Source organism: Equus przewalskii, chromosome 30 (genome assembly GCF_037783145.1).
Source record: "Equus przewalskii isolate Varuska chromosome 30, EquPr2, whole genome shotgun sequence".
Classification (NCBI taxonomy): domain Eukaryota; kingdom Metazoa; phylum Chordata; class Mammalia; order Perissodactyla; family Equidae; genus Equus; species Equus przewalskii.
In genome coordinates, this window is record NC_091860.1 from 31,928,652 (window position 1) to 31,952,351 (window position 23,700).

The 23,700-nt window shown below is 45.2% G+C and overlaps 1 protein-coding gene and 1 long non-coding RNA gene across 18 annotated transcripts in view; one reads left to right on the plus strand and one right to left on the minus strand.

Annotated features, from left to right (window-relative positions):
- Window positions 1-5,857: 5,857 nt before the first annotated feature.
- On the minus strand, window positions 5,858-8,594 carry LOC139080465 (uncharacterized). Its single transcript, XR_011534995.1, has 2 exons — window positions 8,519-8,594; window positions 5,858-6,474 (listed from the first exon to the last, which is right to left on the minus strand). It is a non-coding gene; the product is annotated as an uncharacterized lncRNA (long non-coding RNA).
- Window positions 8,595-8,747: 153 nt separating this feature from the next.
- The window catches only part of DIP2C (disco interacting protein 2 homolog C), a 469,882-nt gene continuing 454,929 nt past the window's right edge, over window positions 8,748-23,700 (plus strand). For 7 of the 17 annotated variants that reach the window (XM_070601281.1, XM_070601302.1, XM_070601304.1 and 4 more), the window contains exon 1: window positions 8,767-9,013. In XM_070601281.1, the coding sequence (XP_070457382.1) occupies window positions 8,929-9,013 (85 nt within the window). In that variant the 5' untranslated portion in view covers window positions 8,767-8,928. Of the gene's footprint in view, window positions 9,014-9,081; window positions 9,393-23,700 lie in introns of those variants that run through there. The other 10 variants (XM_070601296.1, XM_070601300.1, XM_070601291.1 and 7 more) reach the window with 9 other exon arrangements.

Below are 23,700 nucleotides of genomic sequence, written 5' to 3' on the forward strand. Positions count from 1 at the left end.
TTGCTTTTGTTCAGTATTTTTTGTTATTGTGTATAATACATTACTTATAATTTCTTCTCCTGCTTCATTTCCACTCCCCAATCTTGTTAGTTTGTTTTACAATTTGCTCGTAAGTAGCTAGCTCTTTGTAATTCTCTTGGTGTTCAGGCTGTAAAGTCTTAATCTAGATTTGGTTTTTTCCCACATTAACATCTGTTATGGTTGACTTGTGCCCCCTCAAAGAAGATATGTTGGAGTCCTAACCCACAGTACCTCAGAATGTAACTTTATTTGGAAATAGGGTATTTTCAGAGTTAACCAAGTTAAGATGAGGTCACCAGGATGGGTCCTAATTCAATATGACCAATGTCCTTATAAAAAGAGGAAATTTGGAGACAGATGCAGAGAGAGGGAAGACGACATAAAGATGCCAATTTGACAGTGGAGTCACAGATTGGAGTGACTTGGACAAGCCAAGAACTGCCAGAGATTGCTGAGAACCGCCAGACGCTGGGAAGAGTCAAGGCAGGCTCCTTCCCTGCAGCTGTCAGAGGGAGTGTGAACATGCTGACACCTGGATTCCAGACTTCCAGCCTCCAGAACTGGGAGACAGAAAGTTTCTCTTGTTTAGAGCCACCCAGTTTGTGCCACTTTGTTACAGCAGCCCTAGGAAGGTAACACAATATCTAACTTCTCAGCAACATTTCAAAACAGCATTCTGCTTGCCTATGTTTAAAATTTTTACCTGATTTATCATATCTTAAAATTCGTTAGTTTGAGCTCTGTCTCCCTGTATCTGTCTTTTCCCCTCTCAGTCTTCTTGCCTGTTTTAACACAAACAGTTTTTTTCTTTGGAATGTATATTCCTCGATAAGTCAGGGGTCCGTGTGTTGACCTTCTTCCCTCCATCTCTTCCTCTTACCCTTGCTCTGTGCATCCTTCTCTTTCCACCTTTCAATCTTTCTTTCTTATGCATCAGGGTACTTCCTTCAGTTTGTCGGGGAATGGTGGTCAGAGGGAAAGGACAGCGCCACATCTGAGTGAAAGGGAATAGAGTGGGTTCCTGTTGAACAAGTTCCACAAGTTAGAAAAGCCAGGTAGAGATCAAAGCCACATCTTGAAGATTTACTGGATTTTATAAATTAACTTCCTCATTCTTTACCTTCCTCAGAAACACGTTGTCCATGTGGCACTATTAAGTTCTGCATTGTTCTACCGGGATTTGCATGCATATCTTTTTCTTGCCAAGGTCTGAAACCATTGAGAGATTTTGTGAAGCCCTTGGTGAGCTACCTACTCGGAAAAAGAGGATGCTACGAGGGACCACAGGGATTGGGCAAGCACTTTGGGACAATCAGGTGGGTGACATAGTCTCCGTAGTCCATGCCCCCGGTTAGTGTGGGTGTTTGTACACAGCAGTGTACAAACATTTGGTCTAGACTCTTCATGAAGTGTGGCCATAGTCATGTGTTTTCCCATCTCAGGTCAGGTCCTCAAGAGGGCTGTGGCTTTGACTTTCGTGTTGAGAAAAAGGCCAAGAGATGAGGCTTTCCCTATTCATACATCAGGAAAGGACGTACAGGGAAATGGGGAGCTCTGAGGTGTACCAGCTTGTCTCCAAGCCAGGGACCAGGTGGAGAGCTGAGAGAGAACAAAAGCCAGACAAATCTCTCAGGAATCTGCTTAAAGAGTGGGATACCCCAGAGCCATGGTCCCCTTTGCCCGAGGGTCTTCCCACGCTGACACGGAGGGCTAACGAGGAGGGAGAAAACAGCAGTTGCACAGCATCAGGGAAGGGAAAGATAGGGCAGCTGGGTCTGCAGCTTCGAAGGCTGGGGCAACATGAGGTATAGATGGACAAGGAAACTTTTTGGAATGAGATCTTTTGGACAATATAGGATACCTTATAAACTAACTGTTCATCAGCTGTGTTGAAAGCAAATGCCAGACTAAAAAGGCCTATGGGACAGGCTCCACTGGCTGCTGTGTGCATTTGTGCCTCTTATTTGGGCTACATGCCTACAGGACTGGAAGTTCCTAGAAGTTCTGAGCAACATCTCATATGGCATCCAGCACAGTGCTTTGCACCAATTGTTTTGTAAAACTTTACATGAATGACTGGGCAGCATCTGAAATCCTTCACAAGCCCATGCAAAGCAAGTTAAGTCATTTTGAATAATTCATTGGTTTATTAAAAAATAAAAATAAAATGAGAAAAACAATATTAACATACAAAATAAACCCAAAACACTCAATTGCGTAAGTCCAGTTTTCCACCTGAGCCTATGCAGGTTCCTCACATTCCATGATCTCTCTGCCCAGATCAGCTTCATGGTGGATGTAGCGACTATTGACTGAATCAGCAGTGACCCGAGTTTCCACCCAGTGATGTGCAGTAGGGGGTGTGGTGCCTGCCCAGAGCCCTTTACAGCCTGGGTGCTTCATCTCTTAGCTGCTGTAAGTGTTGGTGCTAATGGATTGCAGCTACCCACTTTCCTGATGGGATCAATTGATGCTGGGCCCCCACTGCAGGTCAGCGACTGAGAGACACAGCAGTACCAAGGCTTGTCATCAGTTCTGTGGTGCCCCATGCTGGAGAGCCAGCTGCCCCATCAAACTCTGGACCAGGCCACTGTGGCCTGCTCTTTGCCTTCTGCCCTGATGTGCTCACTCCCTACAGGTTCTTTTTGATAAGAGCATGCTCCCAATAAAGCACGTGCCTCTGAACCCTCCTCTCAGGCTCTGCTTCTTGGGAACCAATTTATGTCAGTCCAGTCCATTTGTGTGACTTCAGTGAGCATGGCTAGGCTGAAGCACCAGCATCGACTAAGGTAAAACTTTCGCTGTCTCTGAGATGTGGCTATTCTATGATTGTACAATCTCTCCTGTTGTTTCAGACCAGTGTATATTTTAAACACTCAATAAAGTCACTCAATAAAGTCTTATATCTTAGAACACTTTGTAAAATCTAGAAAAAGTGCCTATGTGTCATTAGTCTCAGTCATTAACTGATATGAGTTCTGGGAATGACAATTAATTTTAACGTTAGCTTAATTAAGCCAGACATTAGTCAATCATAATTGGCAAAGGAAACATGCTGTAAAAATATGATGCAATCTAGGACCAAACAGGATTGACTTTTGGATAATTTGTTGTTTTATGCTATCCACGTCACCATTAGCAAAAGTGATTAAGCATTCACTGAAATGATCAGAAATTATTATTGATAATTGCATATTGACTTGTAATAACATATAGAAGGAAACTTAGGCTATTTGTCCAAGATAAATTTCACACACTTGTTTTTCCATCAAGATGTCTTTGACCCACAGCTGAATTCTCAGCACTTCCGGCAATGGCATAGAAAATCAAATTAATTATGCCATGGGATTCTGTCGGATTGCTTCCTGCTGCTTCTGTTTCGCCGGTACGCTTGTTCTTAGGTAAACAGCTTGGCTAGTTCTTTACTTCTAGAGGAACAGAAATGCGAGCACACATCTGGTTCACCGAACTTAGTCACATTCATAGAAGGAAGTCACAAAAGTCTTATTGATCTCTTGCATGCATGCAGTAGTTTCATTCAAGGGTTCAAGCTGCTTTCTAAGTTCTAATTAATTAAACGCAAACTTTGTGTGTCAGATTATTCACTTTTGTTCTTTCTTTAAACCCAACACTCTACCCAAGATGAATTTCTGACAATATGGCAAGACCGAAATGAAACATACCCAAAAACACAAATTGCCAGGCACAGTTCTGTAGGGAGACTTCAGCTTAGGAAGAATGTGTTATAACAGGGTTGGAAGCATCCCCCCATAGGATTTAGGATATAAGAACTTGGAGAACTCCGACCGCAGTCTTTTACAACTCACTCTTCCTAGTGGCTTTGGAAAAGGTAAAAAATTCACAAAGTTGGGATACATAGGAGAGCATGACATGAACAAATTCTATGTGAATCTGATAAGGAGTGAAATAAGCAACCCTTATCAGCAATAAAACTTAGGAAATGAAGGTGCAACTCAGAGATACGCTTCTGCAAGGGATCCGTCACCTAAGGAGCTTCGGTTTCCTCCATCAGCTCCCTCATTAATAAATAAACCGTCTCTGCCACGCCGACACCTTTAGCGCACTCTGATTTAGTACATTTCTTTACTACTCTCTTCCATCCCAACCAGGTTTTCTGAAACCTAGAGCCCAGTAAGTAAGTCATTTTTCACTTGGAATTGACTTGGAATTCAGTGAAACAGAAAAAAATAGAGGTGAGATCCTGCAGGTAGGCAAATAGTGGTGACAAATTACCCACAGCAGACAGTAAAGCAAGATACAGACAGAGGTACTCAAATCCTCGCTGGCATGATGACTAATTAATTAATTAGCTTTATGTAGCTGCCCCTCTGTGGAACTCAAAACACTGTCTCCAGGATTTGCCTACGCGAAACTGTAGAGGAGCAAAGATAGCCTACCATGCCGTGTCTCAGTGTTTCTTCAATCCACTAGCCTCTCGCTGGCTACCTACTAGCCAGCCAGGGGCCTTACTGGGGACCCTTTCTCTCCTCCTGGCACCTAAATGTCCTGTACTGTGTCTTAGACCCTCTGGGAGTAAAGGCTGACTTATTTGATAAATTAAACCATGCTGGTGTGTTAATAAATGCTAATGAAGTGTAACTCCTCCCCAGGAGCAGTCATGAGATTTTACAGTGGCTTTCTGAAGACAACTGACCACAGTTCAAAGATGTAACTCTGATGACGGAATTTTCAGGCTTTTAGCAAAGCTTTTGAAGAAAATAGCCCTTAGCATCTATTCAATTCATTCTAATAAACATCTATTGGGTATTGTCATGCCCGCCTTGGCATACATTTGAGCCAAGTTTTATATGTACAAACACAGACTAGAATAACGGGGTATTCACTGAGCCCCACATCCCTTGAGGCTGGCCATGACTGGAGCAGAACGAGACGAGGGGAACAGTCTTCCCCCTGTTCTAATGCCAGACTGCACTTTGAGAAACAGTATTCAACACGGTGGGAGAATTATAGATAGACTAGCTCCCAGATAAAATGCACATACACACTACTAATCCTAGGTAGAACAGGCAGAAAAAGAGGCGTGTCATTCCAGAGGCGGGAGAGAGTTTTTCTAACCAGATTAGGAAGGAAGTCTTCACAGAAGTAGCATTTGAACCGGGACTTGAAAGGGTAAAATTTGATGTGTAGCTGGGACTTGGGTTGGCGGAACAAGGGAGAAGGAGGTGACAAGAAGAGGGTACAGGTCAGCAAAAACAGGGATGAGCAGCAGGAGACTCTCCGAGGACAACTGAGAATTTTTCGGGCTAAAGTGAGTGTATGATAGGGAGCTGCAGAATAGAAAGGGAGGAAGGAAGCTTTGTGCCAGGGCCTGTGAAGCCTCCAATGACAAATCAAGGAGTTCTTTGCTTTGCAGGCAGAGAATCTTTGGAGATTGCAAGGCAAGGGGACTGTAGCCTATTCAAGGTGGCACTTTGGGAAGAGTGGGCCAGCAGCCACCGTGGGAAAGATTAGAAAAAAAACTGGGAGGAGGCACTCTGAAGGCCTGAGGGCAGTGGCAGTGGGACTGGAGGGGAGGAGAGAGATGTGAGACAGAAAGGTTGTAGGTAGAAGTTTTTGAAGCCTGATAACAGGCATGACTCAAAGTGTGGATTACTTGGAGAAAGGGAGGCTGCTCTCAGAGACAAGGAACAGAGACTGAGGAGTGTGACTTTGGACACAACGTGTTTTGAAGACATGGTGGGATCTCTGGAAAAAGATGTCTGTCAGGCCATTGGAAGGACCAAGAGTACACCATCCTATGTGTACTTTGTAGTTTCAGAAAGACCTGCTGAAATGAAGAGGCATGAGCTCAGAATCTAAGCACACCATTGATGAGTTTAATGCAAAACAGTAGTCTTCTCTGGAACCAACCTTGGTTACAGCATCGTACACAAATAATCAAGACCCATCCATGCATTAAAGGGAATGTATGTTTCATGTTGACATCATCCTGCCCTGGACTGGTACCACTTGTTGTCCGGAATGTGCAGTCCCCCTTTGGTATAACAGATGAACCCAGGGCTTGGCTCTGAAGATGTGGTTTAAATCCTGGTTCCACTGCATTTTATTTCTCTAAGACTTTCATCTGTAGCGTGAAGGGGCTGGACCAGATCCTCTCTAGGACTTTCTACTTCAGTGGTCTGTTTATTACGAGAATGAGGGAGATAGTGGTGGGGCCATACAGTTGTGGCCACTGGTGTCCATTGTATTTATGTCCATAGAATGTAAAGCACAGGAGATTTGGAATCATCTTCTTCAAGCTCATCACTATCAGTTGCCCACTTCTCTCTCACAATTCACAATTCCCCACTGAGAAGACTGATCTATATGAGAAAGGCCAACAACACTCTAAGTTGTCACTGCTGTCACATCACTAGGAAGTACAAAGATGATGGAGGCTTGGTCTTCGTCCTGGAGGGGCTTTCACTCAGGCTAATGAGGAAGATAAACAAAAGATCAAATACATTACAAGGGCAGTAAGTAGTGGGAATGCAGTAGGGGAGGAGGAGAGATTTTTCTGGAGTTGATGTTAGGGATGACTGTGGGAGGGTGTGGGCAGAGAAGCAGGACAGGGCACACCTGGAGCAAAGATGCTGAAAAAGAGCACACCAGGTCTCTGGGAACCAGAGCACGTGAGAGATGTAGGAGGGACTGCAGTTTGGAGCCAGGTGGTGGAAGTTCTCCAGTCTCCTGCTAGGAAGTTGGGCTTGTATTCAGCAGACAATGCAGTAAGTACTGCTGCCTTCTTTTTTTTTTTGGAGGAAGATTGGCCCTGAGCCAACATCTGTGTCCATCTGTGCCCATCTTCTTCTCATTTTATATGTGGGATGCCTGCCACAGCATGGTTTGATGAGAAGTGCTCAGGCATGTCTGTGCCCGGGATCCGGGCCTGCGAACCTTGGGCAGCTGTGGGGAAACTTAACTGCTACACCACCAGGCAGGGCTCACTATTGACTATTTTTTTTTTTTTTAAAGATTTTATTTTTTCCTTTTTCTCCCCAAAGCCCCCCCGGTACATAGTTGTGCATTCTTCGTTGTGGGTTCTTCTAGTTGTGGCATGTGGGACGCTGCCTCAGTGTGGTCCGATGAGCAGTGCCATGTCCGCGCCCAGGACTCGAACCAACGAAACACTGGGCCGCCTGCAGCGGAGCGCGCGAACCTAACCACTCGGCCACAGGGCCAGCCCTCACTATTGACTATTTTTGAGGGGAATGAATGTCACTGTGCTTCTGGGAGCCAACTCCTAGCACAGGGTCAAGTAGATGGTGGAGGAACCAACTAGGAGGTCGTCATAATGCTCCAGGAGTGCGTTAGTGGATGAACTGGGAAGAGGGGTTACAGGAATGAAAATGAAGTCAGATGATCAAGACTTTGCTGAGAACCTGGAGACCACTGGGAAGCAGAGGGTGTGTGAAAACTGAGGAAGACAGAGAAGTCTCAGGCGACCTTTTCTAGCCTGGATAATTAAGAAGAGGGTAGAAATTATCAGAAGTCAAGAGAAAGGGCTGGCATAATTTTGGGCTTATGGAGTTCAGGGTTGGGGGACATGTAGGTGAGGTTATTCAGTTGGACAATGGAGGTGTGAGATAGTCTTCCCCAAACCATCAGGACTAGAGGCACAGATTTGGTAATCTGCCCCGCAGAGGTGGCACTGATGCTGTGGGAGCTGATAACCTGAGAGGAGAAGGCTTTCAGGGAGAGGAGGGAGAAGGCGGGAGGACAGAATCCCAGGGCCAGCCTGGCTAGGGCGCCGGCAGGAGGACCTAGGAATGACAAGAGCCCTCAGTCCGAGGAAGGCTGGGTGGGTCCTGGGCCACCGCGTGTGATTCGGCCTTTTAGGGCTGACATGGAATGTGGAGATTAGGTGACCGCATGTCTCCTGCAGCCTCCTTTTCACAGGTGGGGAAACTGAAGCCCAGGCGGAAGCACTGATCAGCCTAAAGGCACAGGCTAGCCAGCTTTAGATCTAGAACTAGGAACTTCCAACCTAGTACTCTTTCCACGGCCCACACTGTCTTTTTACCCATCCCGCCCCTCCCCCGCCCCGCCCCCGCCCCCTAAGTATTCACACACATACACAAATTCAGCTCTCGAAGACCCAAACACTTTAAGTTTTAACCTGCGCTCTAGGCTGGGGCTCCAGCAGGTATTTTTTGCCTTAAGCTAGGGAAAGGAGAGGGCTGGGCCCGGCGGGGAGTCACCGCCGGGTCGGTGCGCGCGCCCTACTCCCCGAGCGCGGCCCCGGGAGCGCACACTGCGCAGGGGAGGCCAAGTTCCCGTCCGGGTGCGCGCCCAAGGCCCCGTCCTCCCGCCTCCCTTGCGCGCCTCCGCCCATATCCATCCCGGTGCACGGACCCTTCCCCCACCCCATCCCCTGCCCCCATTTCCAGTGCGCGCGCCCTTCCGCACCCCCATCCACGCCCCTGTGCGCGCCCCCTTCCCCCACCCCATCCCCCACCCCATCCCCTGTCCCCACCTCCGGTGCGCGCGTCCTTCCCCACCTTCATCCCCGTCCCGGTGCGCGCCTCCTTCCCCCACCCCCCTCCTCTGCCCCCACCACTGGTGCGCGCGCCCTTCCCCACCCCCGTCCCCGCCCCGGTGCGCGCCCCCGCCCCGCCTCCTTCCCCGCCCTGTGCGCCCTCGCCGCCACGCGCATCGGCGGAGCAGCGGCGGCTGTGAGCGCGCCGGGCCGGGGGCGCGCACCGGGGCGGCGCGGGCACGCGGGCGCGAGGCCGCCGTGGCGGGGCCGCGCTGAGGAGGCGCCGGAGGAGTGAGCTCGCTGCGCCGCGCCCGGCCTGCCGCCGCTCGGTGCGGGTCCGCGGGGCGCGAGGAGCGGCCGAGACCGCGGCCTGGAACAAAGAGAGGCGCTGGGCGGGGGCGGCGAGCATGGCGGACCGCAGCCTGGAAGGGATGGCGCTGCCCCTGGAGGTGCGGGCCCGGCTGGCCGAGCTGGAGCTGGAGCTGTCGGAAGGTAACAGGCCCCGCGCTCGGCCGGCCGCGCTGTCCCGGGAGGGCCGGGGCGCGGCGGTGCCCGCGCCGGTGCGTGTGCGTCCGGCCCTGCGGCTGCTGGCGTCGTCGGCCGTCCCCGCTGCGGCGGCCTGGGCGCGGGCCTGGCGCGGGCGCCGCGGCCGGGGGCCTGCCGGAGGGAGCCGTGTCCTTGGTCGCGTCCGTGCGCTGCCCACCGCGGCCCATGGCTGCACGGCCTGACGCGCCGCCGGCCTTATTCTCATGCGAAACTTGTCGTTGGACTTGAGGGCTCGATCTCCGCGTTTCAGGCATCCTGGTCTTCAGACAGCCTGCCCTGGCTGGAGGAAGATAGCACCACTATTGTTCCTGTGTGTGATGTGAAGGTTGGGCAAAATCAGGAAACCTCCTCCCTCAGGCCAGGTTTTATGCCTCGCTCTCATCGTCGCATATTTAGAATTTGTGACAGATTTGCTACAGTGATTTCATGGAGTGTTCCATACGGTTTCTTGTTTGCTCTTAATGGTGGGATCATGTGCTCAACTGTCATAAGTTTTAGCTCGGGTTTTGCTATGTCTTTAAAAAAAAAACCACTCGAGTTCCAAAATGTTAAATGTGTAATTTATGTCGAGTATTCGCCCGGTTCGCCTTGGAAAGGCCACTAATATAATGTGGTGGTGTGGGGATAGGCCGGTCGTCGCGAATTTATATTTGGAGCAGTTTAGCTAGTGAACTTGTGTGTGAGTGTGTGTGTGTGTGTAACGGTTTTGTGAGGGCCGGCAGCCAGAAAGTAGATTCATTCGTGCCAATTTTCATCAGCAGGGAGGAGCTGATGTTGACTTTATGTTTTCCTTTTAACACTTTCAGGGCGAAGAAGAGAATAAACGTGGGGGCTGTGATGTGGTGTTAACTGCCTTTTCGGATTTCCAGGGACTGGAAAATTTTCTATTTCAAATTTGGGGTTCTGCAGGGTATTGCGATGTTCTGTAATGTGAAACAGCCCGCAGGAGGAGGAGGAGACAGCTTCCTGGACTCTGTATGCTGAGCAGACACTGTTCTGACTGGTTGAAGATGCTGAGGGCCTTGCTGGGATCTCAGAGGACCCAGAGCTGGGACACAGAGAGTGTGGCACCCAACTGGGGGCAATATTTACATGTAAGCTGGTGGATAAAGTGTGCAGTGTGGACAGATTGCCTGAAGCAATGAAGCCACTGTTAGAAAACATTTGCCTGAGTTCTTTGATTCTGTCAATGTTCAGATGGATTTTCTCCCTCACTTTACAAGGCCCTCTTAGCTCCAGTTTCTTGCCTGCACCACTGTTGTGTTATTTACAGCACCCCATCATTCATGCATTATCTCCAAACAAGCACTTCTGCTATGTCTGTTATTACACTAAAGTTGTGTTGGTCTCTTGTCTGTGTTAGCAAAGTGGGGAGCCATCTGAACGCAACAGGATTGCACCACCTCCACTGTCAGTCTGAAAATCGGCTCGCATGTGCTTCTCCCAGTCTGGGACGTGCTCTGGAACGTGTGTCCTGGGCCCCTGCTGCGCTGGGAGTGGTTGCTTATGAACATGTGCTTAGGCACACTCACCTGTGAGATGACACTCACCTGTCACCAGCACTTGGTCTTGGAGGCCTGCTGCTGAGAGGATGGCACAGCCACTTTAGACCAAGATGTGTTCGTTGAACACCTTGTGTTTGTGCAGACTTTCTTAAAGGGTTTAATGAATTTCTTATTGAGTGTCTGGGCAGAGAAAGGGGTGTGTGCGTTTGCATGTGGGAAGCATATTATTGTTTTTCGTTCTATCTGAACTTTGCTAGACCTAGCCTGAACACTGTAGAATAAAAGCATCAGAGGGTTGTTGCTTTGGCTGGTCTACCCTCAGACAACCCCCATGCCGCCCCCACCCACTAGCCGTGTCGTCTTTGACTTGCTTTGTCCAAACCAAGCTGATGGAGCATTCTTTAAGGTCATTTGGAATTTCTTGTCTTGTAACCACACAGAGTAGTTTTACTGGCTTAAATTAGATGAATCAACTTGTTTTTCAGTATTGCTTAATGGAAACCAAAGAATGGAAGGATCAGAAATCTGTGTCTCTTTACATTGTGGAACTTAAAAAAAATCCCCCTACATATCCACTTTCAAAGTGAAAAGTTAAAACAACTTTTAATGCTGAATTATTTGTGTATTGCTTTCACGTTTTATCTTCAATCAGGGTTCATGTGGAGAGAATTCTTTAAATGTATTCATCATTTTATTAAAATATCAGAAAATATTGTGGAAATATATGTGGAATTTTTAGTGCTCAGTTCCTCCAGAGGAGGATGGAAAAACAATTCCATTTTAAGCACATAATATAGGTTGAAAAGACAGAGTAGACTGTTCTCTCAAAGTTCCTGTATGGCCTGCCAGCTCTTAATGGTTGTATATTGTCTAGATTTGTAGACACTGGTTGAGTTTTGGTTTGCACTGTCTGCTGGGTGTTGTTATGGATACTGATGTTTTATTTTATTGGGTCATTGTTTGGTAAAGGGTTGCAGATTGACTTCTTGGCTGCAGAGCTGAGATTTTTACTCTCCTGCTCGCCTCCTCTTTTCTTTCCATCTCTGATACTACCCGGTACGTCCCTCACTGGGGAAAGCTATGCTCCTCTTGCTGTAGAACAGCGTTGTCAGCAAAGAACAAGAGCTTTCTGTGGGAGATGTGGCAGGCAGCCCCTCCTGTGGGCACTGAGAGCCTCCAATCCACATGTCTGGCTAAAGTCCTTGGTGTGGGGCCAGGGATTGTCGGTCTGCTCAAATACTTGGGACTGAATGTGGGGTGGGGGCGGGGAGTAAGCCACGCCAGTGAGCTGGCTGGCTGCAGGATGCCAGGTGAAGTAGTGGGGGCTCCTTTCTCCACACTCCATTCCCTTAATCACTTTTTCTTTCCTTCTCTTACCTATATTCTTGCCTTTTGGAATTGTGCTTTTTCTTTTTGGCTTTAAGAGGGCCTAAAAGTAATTTCATTAATATGTGAATAAACATTATTTGGCTTAAGGAAAAACTTTAAATGGAAACACCAAGCAAAGTAGAGAGAAAATAGAGAACTACTCAATAATGACAGACTCATATCTTATTAAAAAAAAACCAAATTCAGTTGTTGATTGCATTGTCAATAAGTTTCTCTGTTAAGGGATGCTTATTTCCGGGGCTGTACATACACTGGACTTGTAACTATGGGAGGAGCTGTTCCCACTCTTTCAGGAGTGGCTGAATTCTTATTTTGGTAGAACTTAGGAAAATTGCCTTGTGATATAGTCTGTGAAAATTGATGTTTGCAGAAGAGATGTCTTTAAAAAATATTTGCCATGGTTTACACCTTGTGGCTTTTTAGTTGTTAGTATGCCATTACTAACTTCTTCACTTCTGCTTATGGGAGTTACTCAGTTCATGCTCTGCTTTGCTAGTTAGTATACCGAATTACTTCAACTATTAGTTATGTTCCATAATAGAGTCCAACTTAATGTTTTCTTAGTAAGTGTGAAACTGCTTGAGGAAGGAGGTGAATGCTAACTTAAATATCAGTTCTGGTCAAGGAACCCCATTTTTTTTAAAAATGCAGATGAGCAATTCACACGCAGCTTGCACATTCCTGTCACCAGAGAGTAAAACCTTGAAGAGATGGCCAGCTGGAAAGTTTGTAGATTTTGGGGGTGTCATCTTCAGGGCTGTTGGGCACAAGATGATGCATACACTCAGCTCTAGAACTCGAGTTCTGTCCTTTCGCCCTTCCACACTAGGCTTTCTTGGAGGTCCCTGTGCTACAGAACTAACAGCTCTGTTGGAGTGTAAACCTTTGCACTGCCTTCCAGAGTCAAGAAGACAAGACCCAGCTGTCCCTAATGCCACCCAAACTTTGTGTATATTCTCCTCAGTGAAGGGCAGTAGTTAACTCTGGAAAACAAATGTGTGAAAAAATGTTTTCTTCCCAAGTCTCATTGGTGATTTGCTGTAATGGGGAGAGGCCGAACAGAAGAGGTCAGCAGATTCAGGGAAACAGTAGCTGGGATGCTGCACAGAGCCGCCCCACCTGGAATCAGGTCTTGAGATTGTTAACAAGATTTGTTTACTTTATTACATCCGTCTCAGAGTTGTCACAAATAGCTGTAAGTATTATGGTGAATGAAACGGAATACTTGGCATGATAAATATAAACATTGTTACCTGTATTTTAAAAAAATTACAAAATGGCAGCATTGAAATGTGTGGGGTTTAGAATGTGTGGACTTCAGTTGAAGAGTTTTTCAGAGTTATGAAAATAGTTGAATTTGAATGTTCTTTTCTCGATGAATAAATATAGATGTCAAATTTAGCCAGGAAGCTGGGAAAGTAAACACATACACACACATTAAAGGCACAGCTCTGTGAGATTGTTCCAAATGCTCGTAAGAAATTTGCAATGCTACAGTCGTGCTTAGATCGGAACTTTATGGGGTCAAAGCTGTAACAACGACTCTATTTTGTTTTATACTGGGCCCACTGGTTTTATATTCTTGTTATGGTTTGGAGGCTACAAGCTGTTGGGTATTATGAGTCACTTTTTGCCTTCCTCCTCCCAGCCTTTTTCAAATGGGTTGTCTCTTTTTTTAGAGCTGATTTTTTTTAAAGCAGTGATTTATGGGATGAGTTGTAGCATTCTTCTGAATTGCAAAGGGAATGTATTGGATAATCTTAGTTTTGATGTCATATGTATGGACTGACTCATCAGTTCAAATCCTAGTCACGTCATTAAGATCATTTCTATTTCTCATACTCACACAGCCACCTTAAAAAAAGCAAATTCTTGCTTATAGTGATTTCACTGAGTTTTGCGTATCAGTCTTTATCCTGGGAATAGGGGACATTTCATCTGCTGTAACGTGGAAGGCACCTTGGTGGGTTGATGTCCTCTCACACTGCAGTCTCTCTTTCTGTAACCTCTACTTTCAAGGTAGCCAACTTTAATTTCCCTCTTCTGTGAATTTTTTGCCTTACAAAGGTTACCTACTGTTGTTGCCAGTGCTCTGTTCTTTCTGCTTAGAGGGTCAAAAATTTGTCACGTCTCAAAAGAAGTAATTGCATCCATTTGTTCATGATGATAATAAATAGCGCTCTCAAAGAGGAGACTCTAAGTGGGAATCCCAGCTGGTGTGGGGTAAGAATAGAGGAGTCAGCATGCCACAGGAGCGAGTATTCATAGTCTCTGAGCATACGTTTGCTGCACTTCTTTCTTCAGGACCCAACTGGGGTATTAATTTTAATAAGCCCCTGAGACAAATAAAGTGAGAAAATGCTAAAATATTGAGTTGTAAAAGCCAAAATTACAACAAGCGGTCTTCAAGTTTGTCTAAGATAGTGAGGAATGGAGGGATTCTGTGATTGACAGTAGGTTAAATAGATCTTTTTTTCCTGGGCTGCTGGTTTTAAATCATTTTTTTTGCTTATTAGGTTACAAACCGTTTCTTTGGCCTGATGCAAAGATTGAAGACCACAGGCCAGATCCAAATTAGTTCTAGTTCACCAGAGAGAGGGATTCCCTACATACTTATCTACAATTAGGCACAATTTTTTTTCTTTACTAAATTATCTCGTTAATTGTCACATTTTTTCTATTTTATTAGAGAAATATTATAACATTTAAAAATATAAAATAAAAAAATTGTATTAAACATACCATCTCTTCCACATGGGCTACTTCAGACCCATCAGTCTCAGGTCTGAGGCACTCGTTGAGGAAGAAGGAATTCGTGGGTCTGACTTCCTTTCTGGATAGTTAGTCCTATGCCCAGAGAAACTTTATTACAGAATCACGGGAGGAATTCTACTCATGTTCTGACCAAACGTCTTATAAACATAGTTTGCCATATGTCAAGAGCTCATAAAACAAATAAAGCTTTAGGGAGGAGAGAGGCCCACATGTCCCAGACTTTCCTTAGTCAGTGCACTGCAGTCGCCTAATGGCAGGTCTTACATCTCCAGGCATTTGTGGATTTGTTCTGGTCACTCCCTTGTGTTTACATAGAGCCATGATTTCTTGACTTTGTCACTTGCAGGTAAAACTGTAAAAGCATCTGTTTTGAATCCTTGTTTTATTCTCCATTCTGCTTTCTCACCAAGCTGAAATTCACTTCCCTATAGAGATGAAGATGGCATGGATCTACCCTGATGATCTTTCTAAGGAAGTATCAAGAGGTGCTTCTGGGGCAAAACAGATTCTGCAGGCCAGTTTACCTGAAGTGAAAATGGAAATGTACACTGTGTTATTAATTAACCTTACTGGAAGATTCTGGTCTTCTTTATGAGTAAACTAATGCAAATAGAGGTTATTTGTTATATTGCAAATGGAGCATGGCCAGTTATGTCAGTTACCCATATGGTGACAGAATGTAGCTTGTAAATCCTCATATAAGGATGTCAGGTGTCTCTGAGAGCAGTGGCAAAGCCTGACATTGTCAGGGGAAAGGAATAGATGAAATCTTTTAGTTGGCTGAGTGCTTTAGAGAGGACAGGTTCACTTATGAGCCATCAGTTTGAAGGGGCTGGGTTTTAGTACACTGGGAATTTAAAGCACAAAAACCCACTTTTAACTTGTGGGTGACCTTCTTCTGTGCTTCCCGAGTCTCTGAGTCTTTTCCTAATTCCTGTTTGCAGGGATTTGTGTGGGGATCTTGAGATTTCTCTGGGCTGAACATGAATCCATTGAGAAGTCCTCTTCTTGGTTTTCACACATCAGAGAGGATGTCAGGCTCTGCTGGTTCCACCACTCACAGCATCATCTTGGGTCAGCCAGCTAGTCTCTCCCAGCCTCAGTTTCCTCAGCTGTAAGATGAGGTTCATAACCCTACCTTCAGGTTTGTAATGAGGACCAATGAGGCAATGTCACAGTGGCTGTGTGGTAAATATCCACTTCCACTGTTTCCCTCCAAGGTGCTGGCCACTGGGACAGAGCTCTCCGGACTTCCTGTTTCTGGCATTCCCTCTCCCCCAGTTAATCCAGGTGATTTGAGGTTATGGTGACTGTAAGAGTGGCCTTAGGAGAAAAGTGAAGGAGGAGCTGTCCCAAGGCACAGGCATGGGTATGGGAAAGCACTTTTGCCTCATGCTTGGAGGGTGCACTTCTTAATAGATATCACCTGAGCACTTGCTGACTGTGTACTTGGATAGTTTCAGAGCCCAATGCCTGTTTTTTTTTTGTTGTTGTTGTTCCTTCCTGGTAGCCTCTTTGAGTCAATAACCCTGGGAAGGATGTCCTAACTCAGGTTCTACTCCAGGTGTATCTGGGAAGGATGTCCTATTTAAGTTCTAGTCCTGTCATGTCTTGGGACCACTTTTGGACCTCCAATCAGAGCTATTCCCAGAGCTTTGTGGGGGACTGGAATTGGCCACCCCAAGATATGTCTCTTTGGCATGAGGATTATTTTGGGCTGGTTACTTTAAAAAAAAACTGCAGACAGGAAAGAAACTCTGAAAAGCAGAGTTTACTTATCCTTTGTTAAGAGACGTTTACATTGTAGGGGAAATCTCCATCTGTAAAGGTGTCTCCCTCTCTATACCAGGAAGGAAGGATGACCTTATCTCTGGAAACTCTCATCAATGTGGAAGGCAAGGACTCAAGTCTGCATAATAACCTGACTCTTGTTTACTGTACTGGTGTGGTAATCTCCCATGATCGACTCTCCACCCCCAACATCCTCCTTTGTCTTTAGCTGAAGATGATATTTAAGGTGGTGGCTTCAGCCATTTTGGTGAGTTGCTCAGGTTGCCTGAGCCTCTCCCATGTATACATGTTATAAAGCTTTGTTTAATTTTCTCTTGTTATTCTGTCTCATGTAAATTTAATTCGTTCTCCGGCCAGAAGAACCCACAGTGGGTAGAGGAAATGTCTTCCTCCTGACAGCTTCCAGGAGGAGCTTCCCAAATATCTGCTGCAGTATTCCCCTCCTCTCTTTGCTAACTGCCGATGAAGTTCAGAACTCCACCGGCTGTGACTATGGGACATCTTCCTCCTGGAAGTGGGTGTCCCTCAGCCATCAGTGTGTGTTGAGTGAGGCCAAGTAACGCCCCTTCTTGTCATGCTCCCATGTTTGGTGATATGTGAACGTGGATGTTGGCTGACAGGCCACTCAGGTGGGATCATGTGAGCCTGGGGTAGTTCTAAGAGGCCAGGGTACTCCTGTGATTTGGAGCCTGCCCACAGGTGTGGACAGGGGCTTGCTCTGGGAGTGTGGCTTGAGGCCCTGTCCCTTGCTTGCCGAACACCCTGTGTTGTCCTGGGGCTTTATCCTTTACGTCATCCTGGCAGTCACACGAACTGAGCTCCATTTAGGTTTGTGAGTGTGAGTGGGATCATTTCCATATTGACTTTCATAAGCTGCTTCTTATAAAATAAAAACCAGAGATAGAGTGTGAAGCCTCCCTGCTTGTAAACTTACTGGTATCACAGAAGTTATGGCTTCAGTTATGTATAATAACCGACTATTTAAAAATAACCTGAAGTAATAAGGTAGAACTGTACTTCATGCTAGATTCTTAAGTGAGCATTATTGGGCTTTGAAGACATCTTTTGTTTTTTTTATTTTGGCGAATAATAATAGATGCTTAAAAGCTGTTGAGATTTAGTAATACTAAGTCATCTTTAAGGATCTATTTAAGCAAGGATGAGGGTCCGTTAAACTTAAGTCACCAAAACACACCTCTTTAAACCAAGGAAATGGCTATCAACTTGCCAGGGTTGAAACTTTGTTACTAATGTTACTAATGTACATTGTAATGTACTTGTTACTCATGTTCCTCTCATGCCCACAAGTTACTGTTGCAGTGCTGTGTCATGTAGGAAAATTCTGTGAAAACTAAGACTTGCTGTGTGGGTTGGTTTTGTTGTTTCATTTTGCTTTTAGTTCAAGTGAATGTAGTCTTATTGCAATGGCTAGGCTTCCCCCCATGCACTGCTACATTGACATGGGCCAAATGAGAAACAGCCGTTGCAGTTATTTTGCTGTTGCAATTAAAGTCCAGACTTTGAGAATTTCTCACTTAATTACTTGTACACAAATTAATGTGAAAAGGAAGTAGAATTGTTTTTTCTCCCTCTCCCCCAGTAGATGGTGATGAATTATTGTTTAGATCTCATACTAGTAAGGCATTTATAATGCTTGTTGATATTTTAGAATTTCTTCCCTGTTATTAGGAAGATCACATGGGGCAGGAAGCAGTCTGGATTTGGCTTACTTCTTTGATGACTTGTTGAGTTTAGTGTTCGACAAACAGGATTCTAGATCATATCTGCCCTTTATGGAAAGTGTGTTAAGTAAGATAGGGGCTTTCTGAAAGTATTGTTCTATATTCTATCTCCTGTGAATACAGAACAGCAAGGCCTTGGGGAAGGAATTGGGCAGAGGATGGCATGGGCAGGAGCGTTCCTTGGATAGGCTGCCATTTGGCAGGTGATGGAAGTCTGCTGGTTGGGAATACTCACCCAGGGATAGGAAGCTCACAGGCTGACTGCAACAGTGGGGTCATAGGGCAGTTTTGATAACTGTGATTTATTCTTGAATGATAATGTGGGATGGGGAGCAATATTTGGAACACTAGTGTTACTTGAAATAAAGACATAAACCTTGTAATTGCATGGTGCCTTGTAGCTTTCAACTACTTTCATGTTGATCCTTTTTAGTTCTTTTAAAATATTTTCTAGGGGAATGATATTATCTTCTTTGTACAGATGAGGAGACTGGATTCAAATGGTTAGAAACTAATCATGAGCCTTAGAATCTTGGTTTCCTGATACATTTCCAATACCACGAGTGAACCAATAGACCTTTTGAACCACAATTGGGGATCCAGCCTTCTCCTTTTATTTATTTTACTATTATTATTATTTTGTGTGTATGTGAGGAAGACTGGCTCTGAGCTAACATCTGTGCCATTCTTTCTCTACTTTATGTGGGTTGCCACCACAGCATGGCTTGACGAGTGGTGCTAGGTCCACGCCTGGGATCAGAACCTGTGAACCCCAGGCCGCTGAAGTGGACAGCGGAAACTCAACCACTACACCACAGGGCCAGCCCCCAGCCTTCTTTTAGACAAGCGCCAGGAGCTCCATGGAGTCCTGGGTGCTCCAAGGAGGGTAAGCAGTGGGCAGTTTATTTCCAGCTTTAGCAGTAATGAAAATGCTTGCATTTCCATTCCACTTGGTTACAGTGGGGTGGAGGCTTATGCTGCACATTCTCTTAGCTGACTGCCTCTGGAACTTTCTGTTTAAAATCTAATCTGTCATCTAGGGAGTAGTACATGGGTGTTCACTGTACAACTCTTTACATGTTTGAAATTTTCCTATGTTTCTCATGGAAGATAAACAAAAAATGCAACCACTGGGTTAATTTTTCTGTACAGCATCCTTTCAAATCAGGAGGCTGGATATAGTATGGTTTTATCAGAAATATTAATCATTTTGCTCAAGAGACAATACTGTTAATTCTTGGTTGTGTTGTTTTCAGGAAAGAAATTCTAAATGAGGTTTGAGGAATAACCTCTTCAGCATCTCTATAAGAAAAAAGTGGCCTCTCTCAAAGCTTCCCTATTACTAACCAGAATGATGGTGATCATGTTTAAGCAGCCACCAATCACTTATGAGGCAACCAATTTTTTTTTTTTTTTTAACGTGGAGTGCCCTTATTCCAAGTGAAGTGCCCGTTTTCATCTTCTCCAGTTCTTGCAGGGATGGGGGCCCCATCTAATGGACACAAACCATGCTCATCTCTGGTCCCCAGGGAACTGGAGTCTTGTGAGTAGGAATGGCAGGTGCATAACTTGGATTTTTAAATCAGATGTTGTGAATACACATTTTTTTTTTTTGGTGTGAACAGTCTCTTATCTCTGTTCATGGTGGAGGATGCTAATATATATGTCTGGCCACCACTCACTGTACTAAGCATTGCTTAGGTGTCTTACATATATTACCTTTTAGTACTTATAACCCAAGTTAAATTACATTTCTCTCACAAAAAAGGAAACATGTTCGCCAAGGCTTTGTGGCTGAGCACTAGGTCTAAGTCATCCTGCTTTGCCCTTGAAACTCTTTCTGATGCTGCCTGCTGTCTCCTTTGTACATTACAGCTTTCCTTACACAAGGGCCACCCTCATGCAGTAAGTTAAGCAAATCAAAGTAGGAAACAGAATTTTTAAAAAGATACCAAGTTTCGTCGTATATGTGATTTTTCTTTTTTACATATTTACTTTCATGTACCCTAAACAATATGTTTCTTCCACCCGATGTAACAATTAACTTAATTACCAGCTATTATTGATACATAGTCCTATAAAGGATATTTTAGGAACCTGTAGGCTCAAAAAAAAAAATCCTTTATTTTAATAACTATAAGCTGCTTAATAAAGTTGTTGGGATTGTGGCTTCCTTTTGTTATCCTATTTTTATTTTTATATCCTTGAGAGGAAGCTATTTAGTGGTTACTCATAATTGTGAAAATAATCAAGTCATTAGAGAATCTTGTTAGGACAAATCTTATAGCTTTGTGTCCTTTATGTAAATAAAAAAATCTTAATTCAGGTAAATGTTGGAAGGAAGGACTGTATTTAAAACAGATAAGATCTTGGTGTGATGTGGTCATCCTGGGATATTGTCTCAAGAAATATTCTAGAACATCCATCTTTATTCTCACTAGTCTACACTCTCCCCATCCCCTGATTATTTCCCTCTTCACCAGAATTTTGAGTCCCTGTATGCAAGATGGTAATTGCACATGTGTGCATGTATGATGCCTTTTCCTGTAATGGGCCGTTTGAATATTGTTTTTGGACAGTACAACTTCCCATTTCCTCAGTTAGAAAACATGTAGCTCCTCGTTAATGAAGATAGATATTCTGGTATCAGGAACCCCCGAAGACTTTTCATGTTATATTAAACAAATTCTAGAACAAAGGTGGTTTTGTATATTATGTATTTATATTGGACTTTCTTGTTAAAAATGGTGTGAATGTGTTCCTGCATATTGGAAATCACATGACTAGCTTAAACAGAAAACATGGAGCATTAATTTTGTCTTCAAATTGTTTTTCCATGTTTATGATTGCACCTGTTCTACAGGCTTTGGGAGTCATTCATTCTTGGCCTAGTGGGGCCATGGTTATCAGAATTAAGAGAAATAAGATGATTCGCCAGTTTAGGTTTCTTAATCTAAAACTGCCTCTTCTCTGCATAATAACCCAATCTTTAAAAAGATGCAATGTAACTTTTAGTGGATTATATTAATTTGGTTATCTGCAGTTGAATCACTACACTGCATTGTGAATGAATTTTATTTTTCGATTTATCCTCATAATATAGAGTGGTTTCAGAAGATCAGCTGTAGGCTCAGGTAAAAGTGTTAACATTGTTACTTGTAACTTAGACTAACTCTTGGTTTCTTTATCATCTTGTGAAATGATAACCGTAGAGTCATGCATTTAATTTCCATTTATCACTTTGTTCTAAATTCTAAGTCCTTCTTTGGTGATCTATTTCTCCCATGTTCTTTCCCTTCCTCTTGCTCCATCCTTTCTTCTGTTTTGTCTTCTTTCTGATCCATAGGCTCTGAATATATGGTGCATGTGTATAGAGGGGTCCTGACTGCTGTGAATCTTTGGTAACTTGTGGAAAGGGCTCTTTTTTTTTTCTTTCTTTCTTTTTTTTTTTTTTTAGCAAGACACCTCTAAACAAACCTTCAATTGTCTATGTATCATCTGTTTTGTGGACTGTTTGTGGAAAATTTTAATCATTTTTTCATGAGATTTTGGCTGATCTTTCTCTGCCCCACTGATTCTTCCACCCAGCCCATGTGCACTTAAGCTCTGCAAGCCTGTTTCAACAATGATTATATGCAAAATAATTAAACAGAGCTCTGTAAATAAGAAATCACATGTTACCATATATGTACCCTTCTCTGGAATTTGAGCGTGGATTGTATAGTCTTCCTGTTAGTGGCCCTGAGGATCCTGGCCTTTATTTGGGAGCACCTTGCAATGAAGTGGATGTAAAATGTAAAATTGATTACAGTATTATAACTCACATGGTGGACACCAAAGATGCTTTAATCTGAATACCATCTGAAAATTAGGATATGTTAGGTTTGGATGGTGGATGACCTTTTTGACAAAAGCAGCTGGCTTTTGTCATACCTTGAAAGCTGTGCTTACACTGTTTTCTCTTTTATACTTAGAATTTCTACAGTTCCTAAAGAAGATACTTGCTTATTTTAAGGGGTAAATTACTTTAGCAATAAAAATGCTCTCTGGAGATTTAGATTGAATAGATTTGCCATATTTGTTGTTTACTATTTATTTAATACCAAATATAGTGGACTTTGAAGTAGCAGAACATGCTCCACCCCCATGTTGGTATATACATGCAAACATACATGCATACATCTAACTAGTATAGTTACCTTTGATTCCAAAGTTAGGTAGAGATTGCTTTTGCCAAACGAGAGCTTTTGAATTGTCTTCCCTTTCCTTAACCCTTTATTTCATTGGTAATTTAAGAGAGGCTCTATATTAGATGATATGGGAGTGGGGACAGCCGTTTTATAATCCAGAAGGAGGTAGGACTTAAGCGTGTGGGGAAGGTCGGTAATGATAGAGAAGACAATGAGTAAGACCTACCACAAGTCAGTGTGGAATTAGATGCCAAATGAGTGATCTCAGCAAGGAGAGCTGAGTTCAGAGGAAGGAGCTGCTGTGTGCTGGGCCTCTGGGGCCTGGAGGGCCAGGCCCTGGGCCTTTGCAGAGAGGCAGAGGCCAGCTGGGCCGGGATGTGGCCCCTCCCTCAGTGTGGCCAGGCAGTGCTGTCTGTGGGCTCCTGGGTTTTGGGTGAGGCATGGTCTTGGGCCAGGGGTCCCCGGCACTGAGCCTAAAGGGACAATGGCATCTGGGCCTTACCTGGTTTCCAAAGGCACATGTGAGTGACCGGGGCATGCCTTTGTTTTCCTCTCTCTCTCCGTCCTGTCCAGTGGGGTGACTGTACAAGGGTTGATGTGATTTTCCACACTTTGATTTTGAGGGGATAGCTGGCATCTGAAGATGAGGCTCCATCCTTGGAGATGCCCTCACGTGACCTTCCTACTTTCTGAGCAAGATTATGGAAGCAGGAGTTGCAGGGACTTGCCGGAGGTCGTGGTCAGCGGCGGAAGCGGGCCACAGACCCTGACGCCTGTCCGGTCCTCCCGCCCGCAGGCTGTGCCCTCACGCGCTCGACGGCCCCGCGTGGGGAGCGCGCCATTACCGCCGCGGAGCTGCGGCGCCTGGGGCACTGCGTCTGTGCGCCGTGCCGTGCGTGCGTCGTGTGCCGTGCGTGCGTCGTGCGTGCGTGTGAGGACGGGATTCCGCGTGGCCTGCGCGCCTCCTGCCCTCGGTCTTTCAGGTCAGTGCCGCGGGCTGAGCCCCCCGACCGCCAGGAAGCAGTCGTGTCGGGCGTGTGCCGTGGGGGTGTGGAGGGGGGACCTGCCTTCCTCTTCTGCCCTCAGCGCCCAGCCCGCTGGTGTGGCGGGCAGGTTAAATGTTCCCCCCGAGCTGTGGGCGGCACCGTGACCACTCTGTCCCTGGACAACTTGCCCGTCGTCTGAGGAGAGCGGAGCGCGGGGCCGCTCTGAGGCGGCGCCAGGGTCCCTGACAAGTCGCC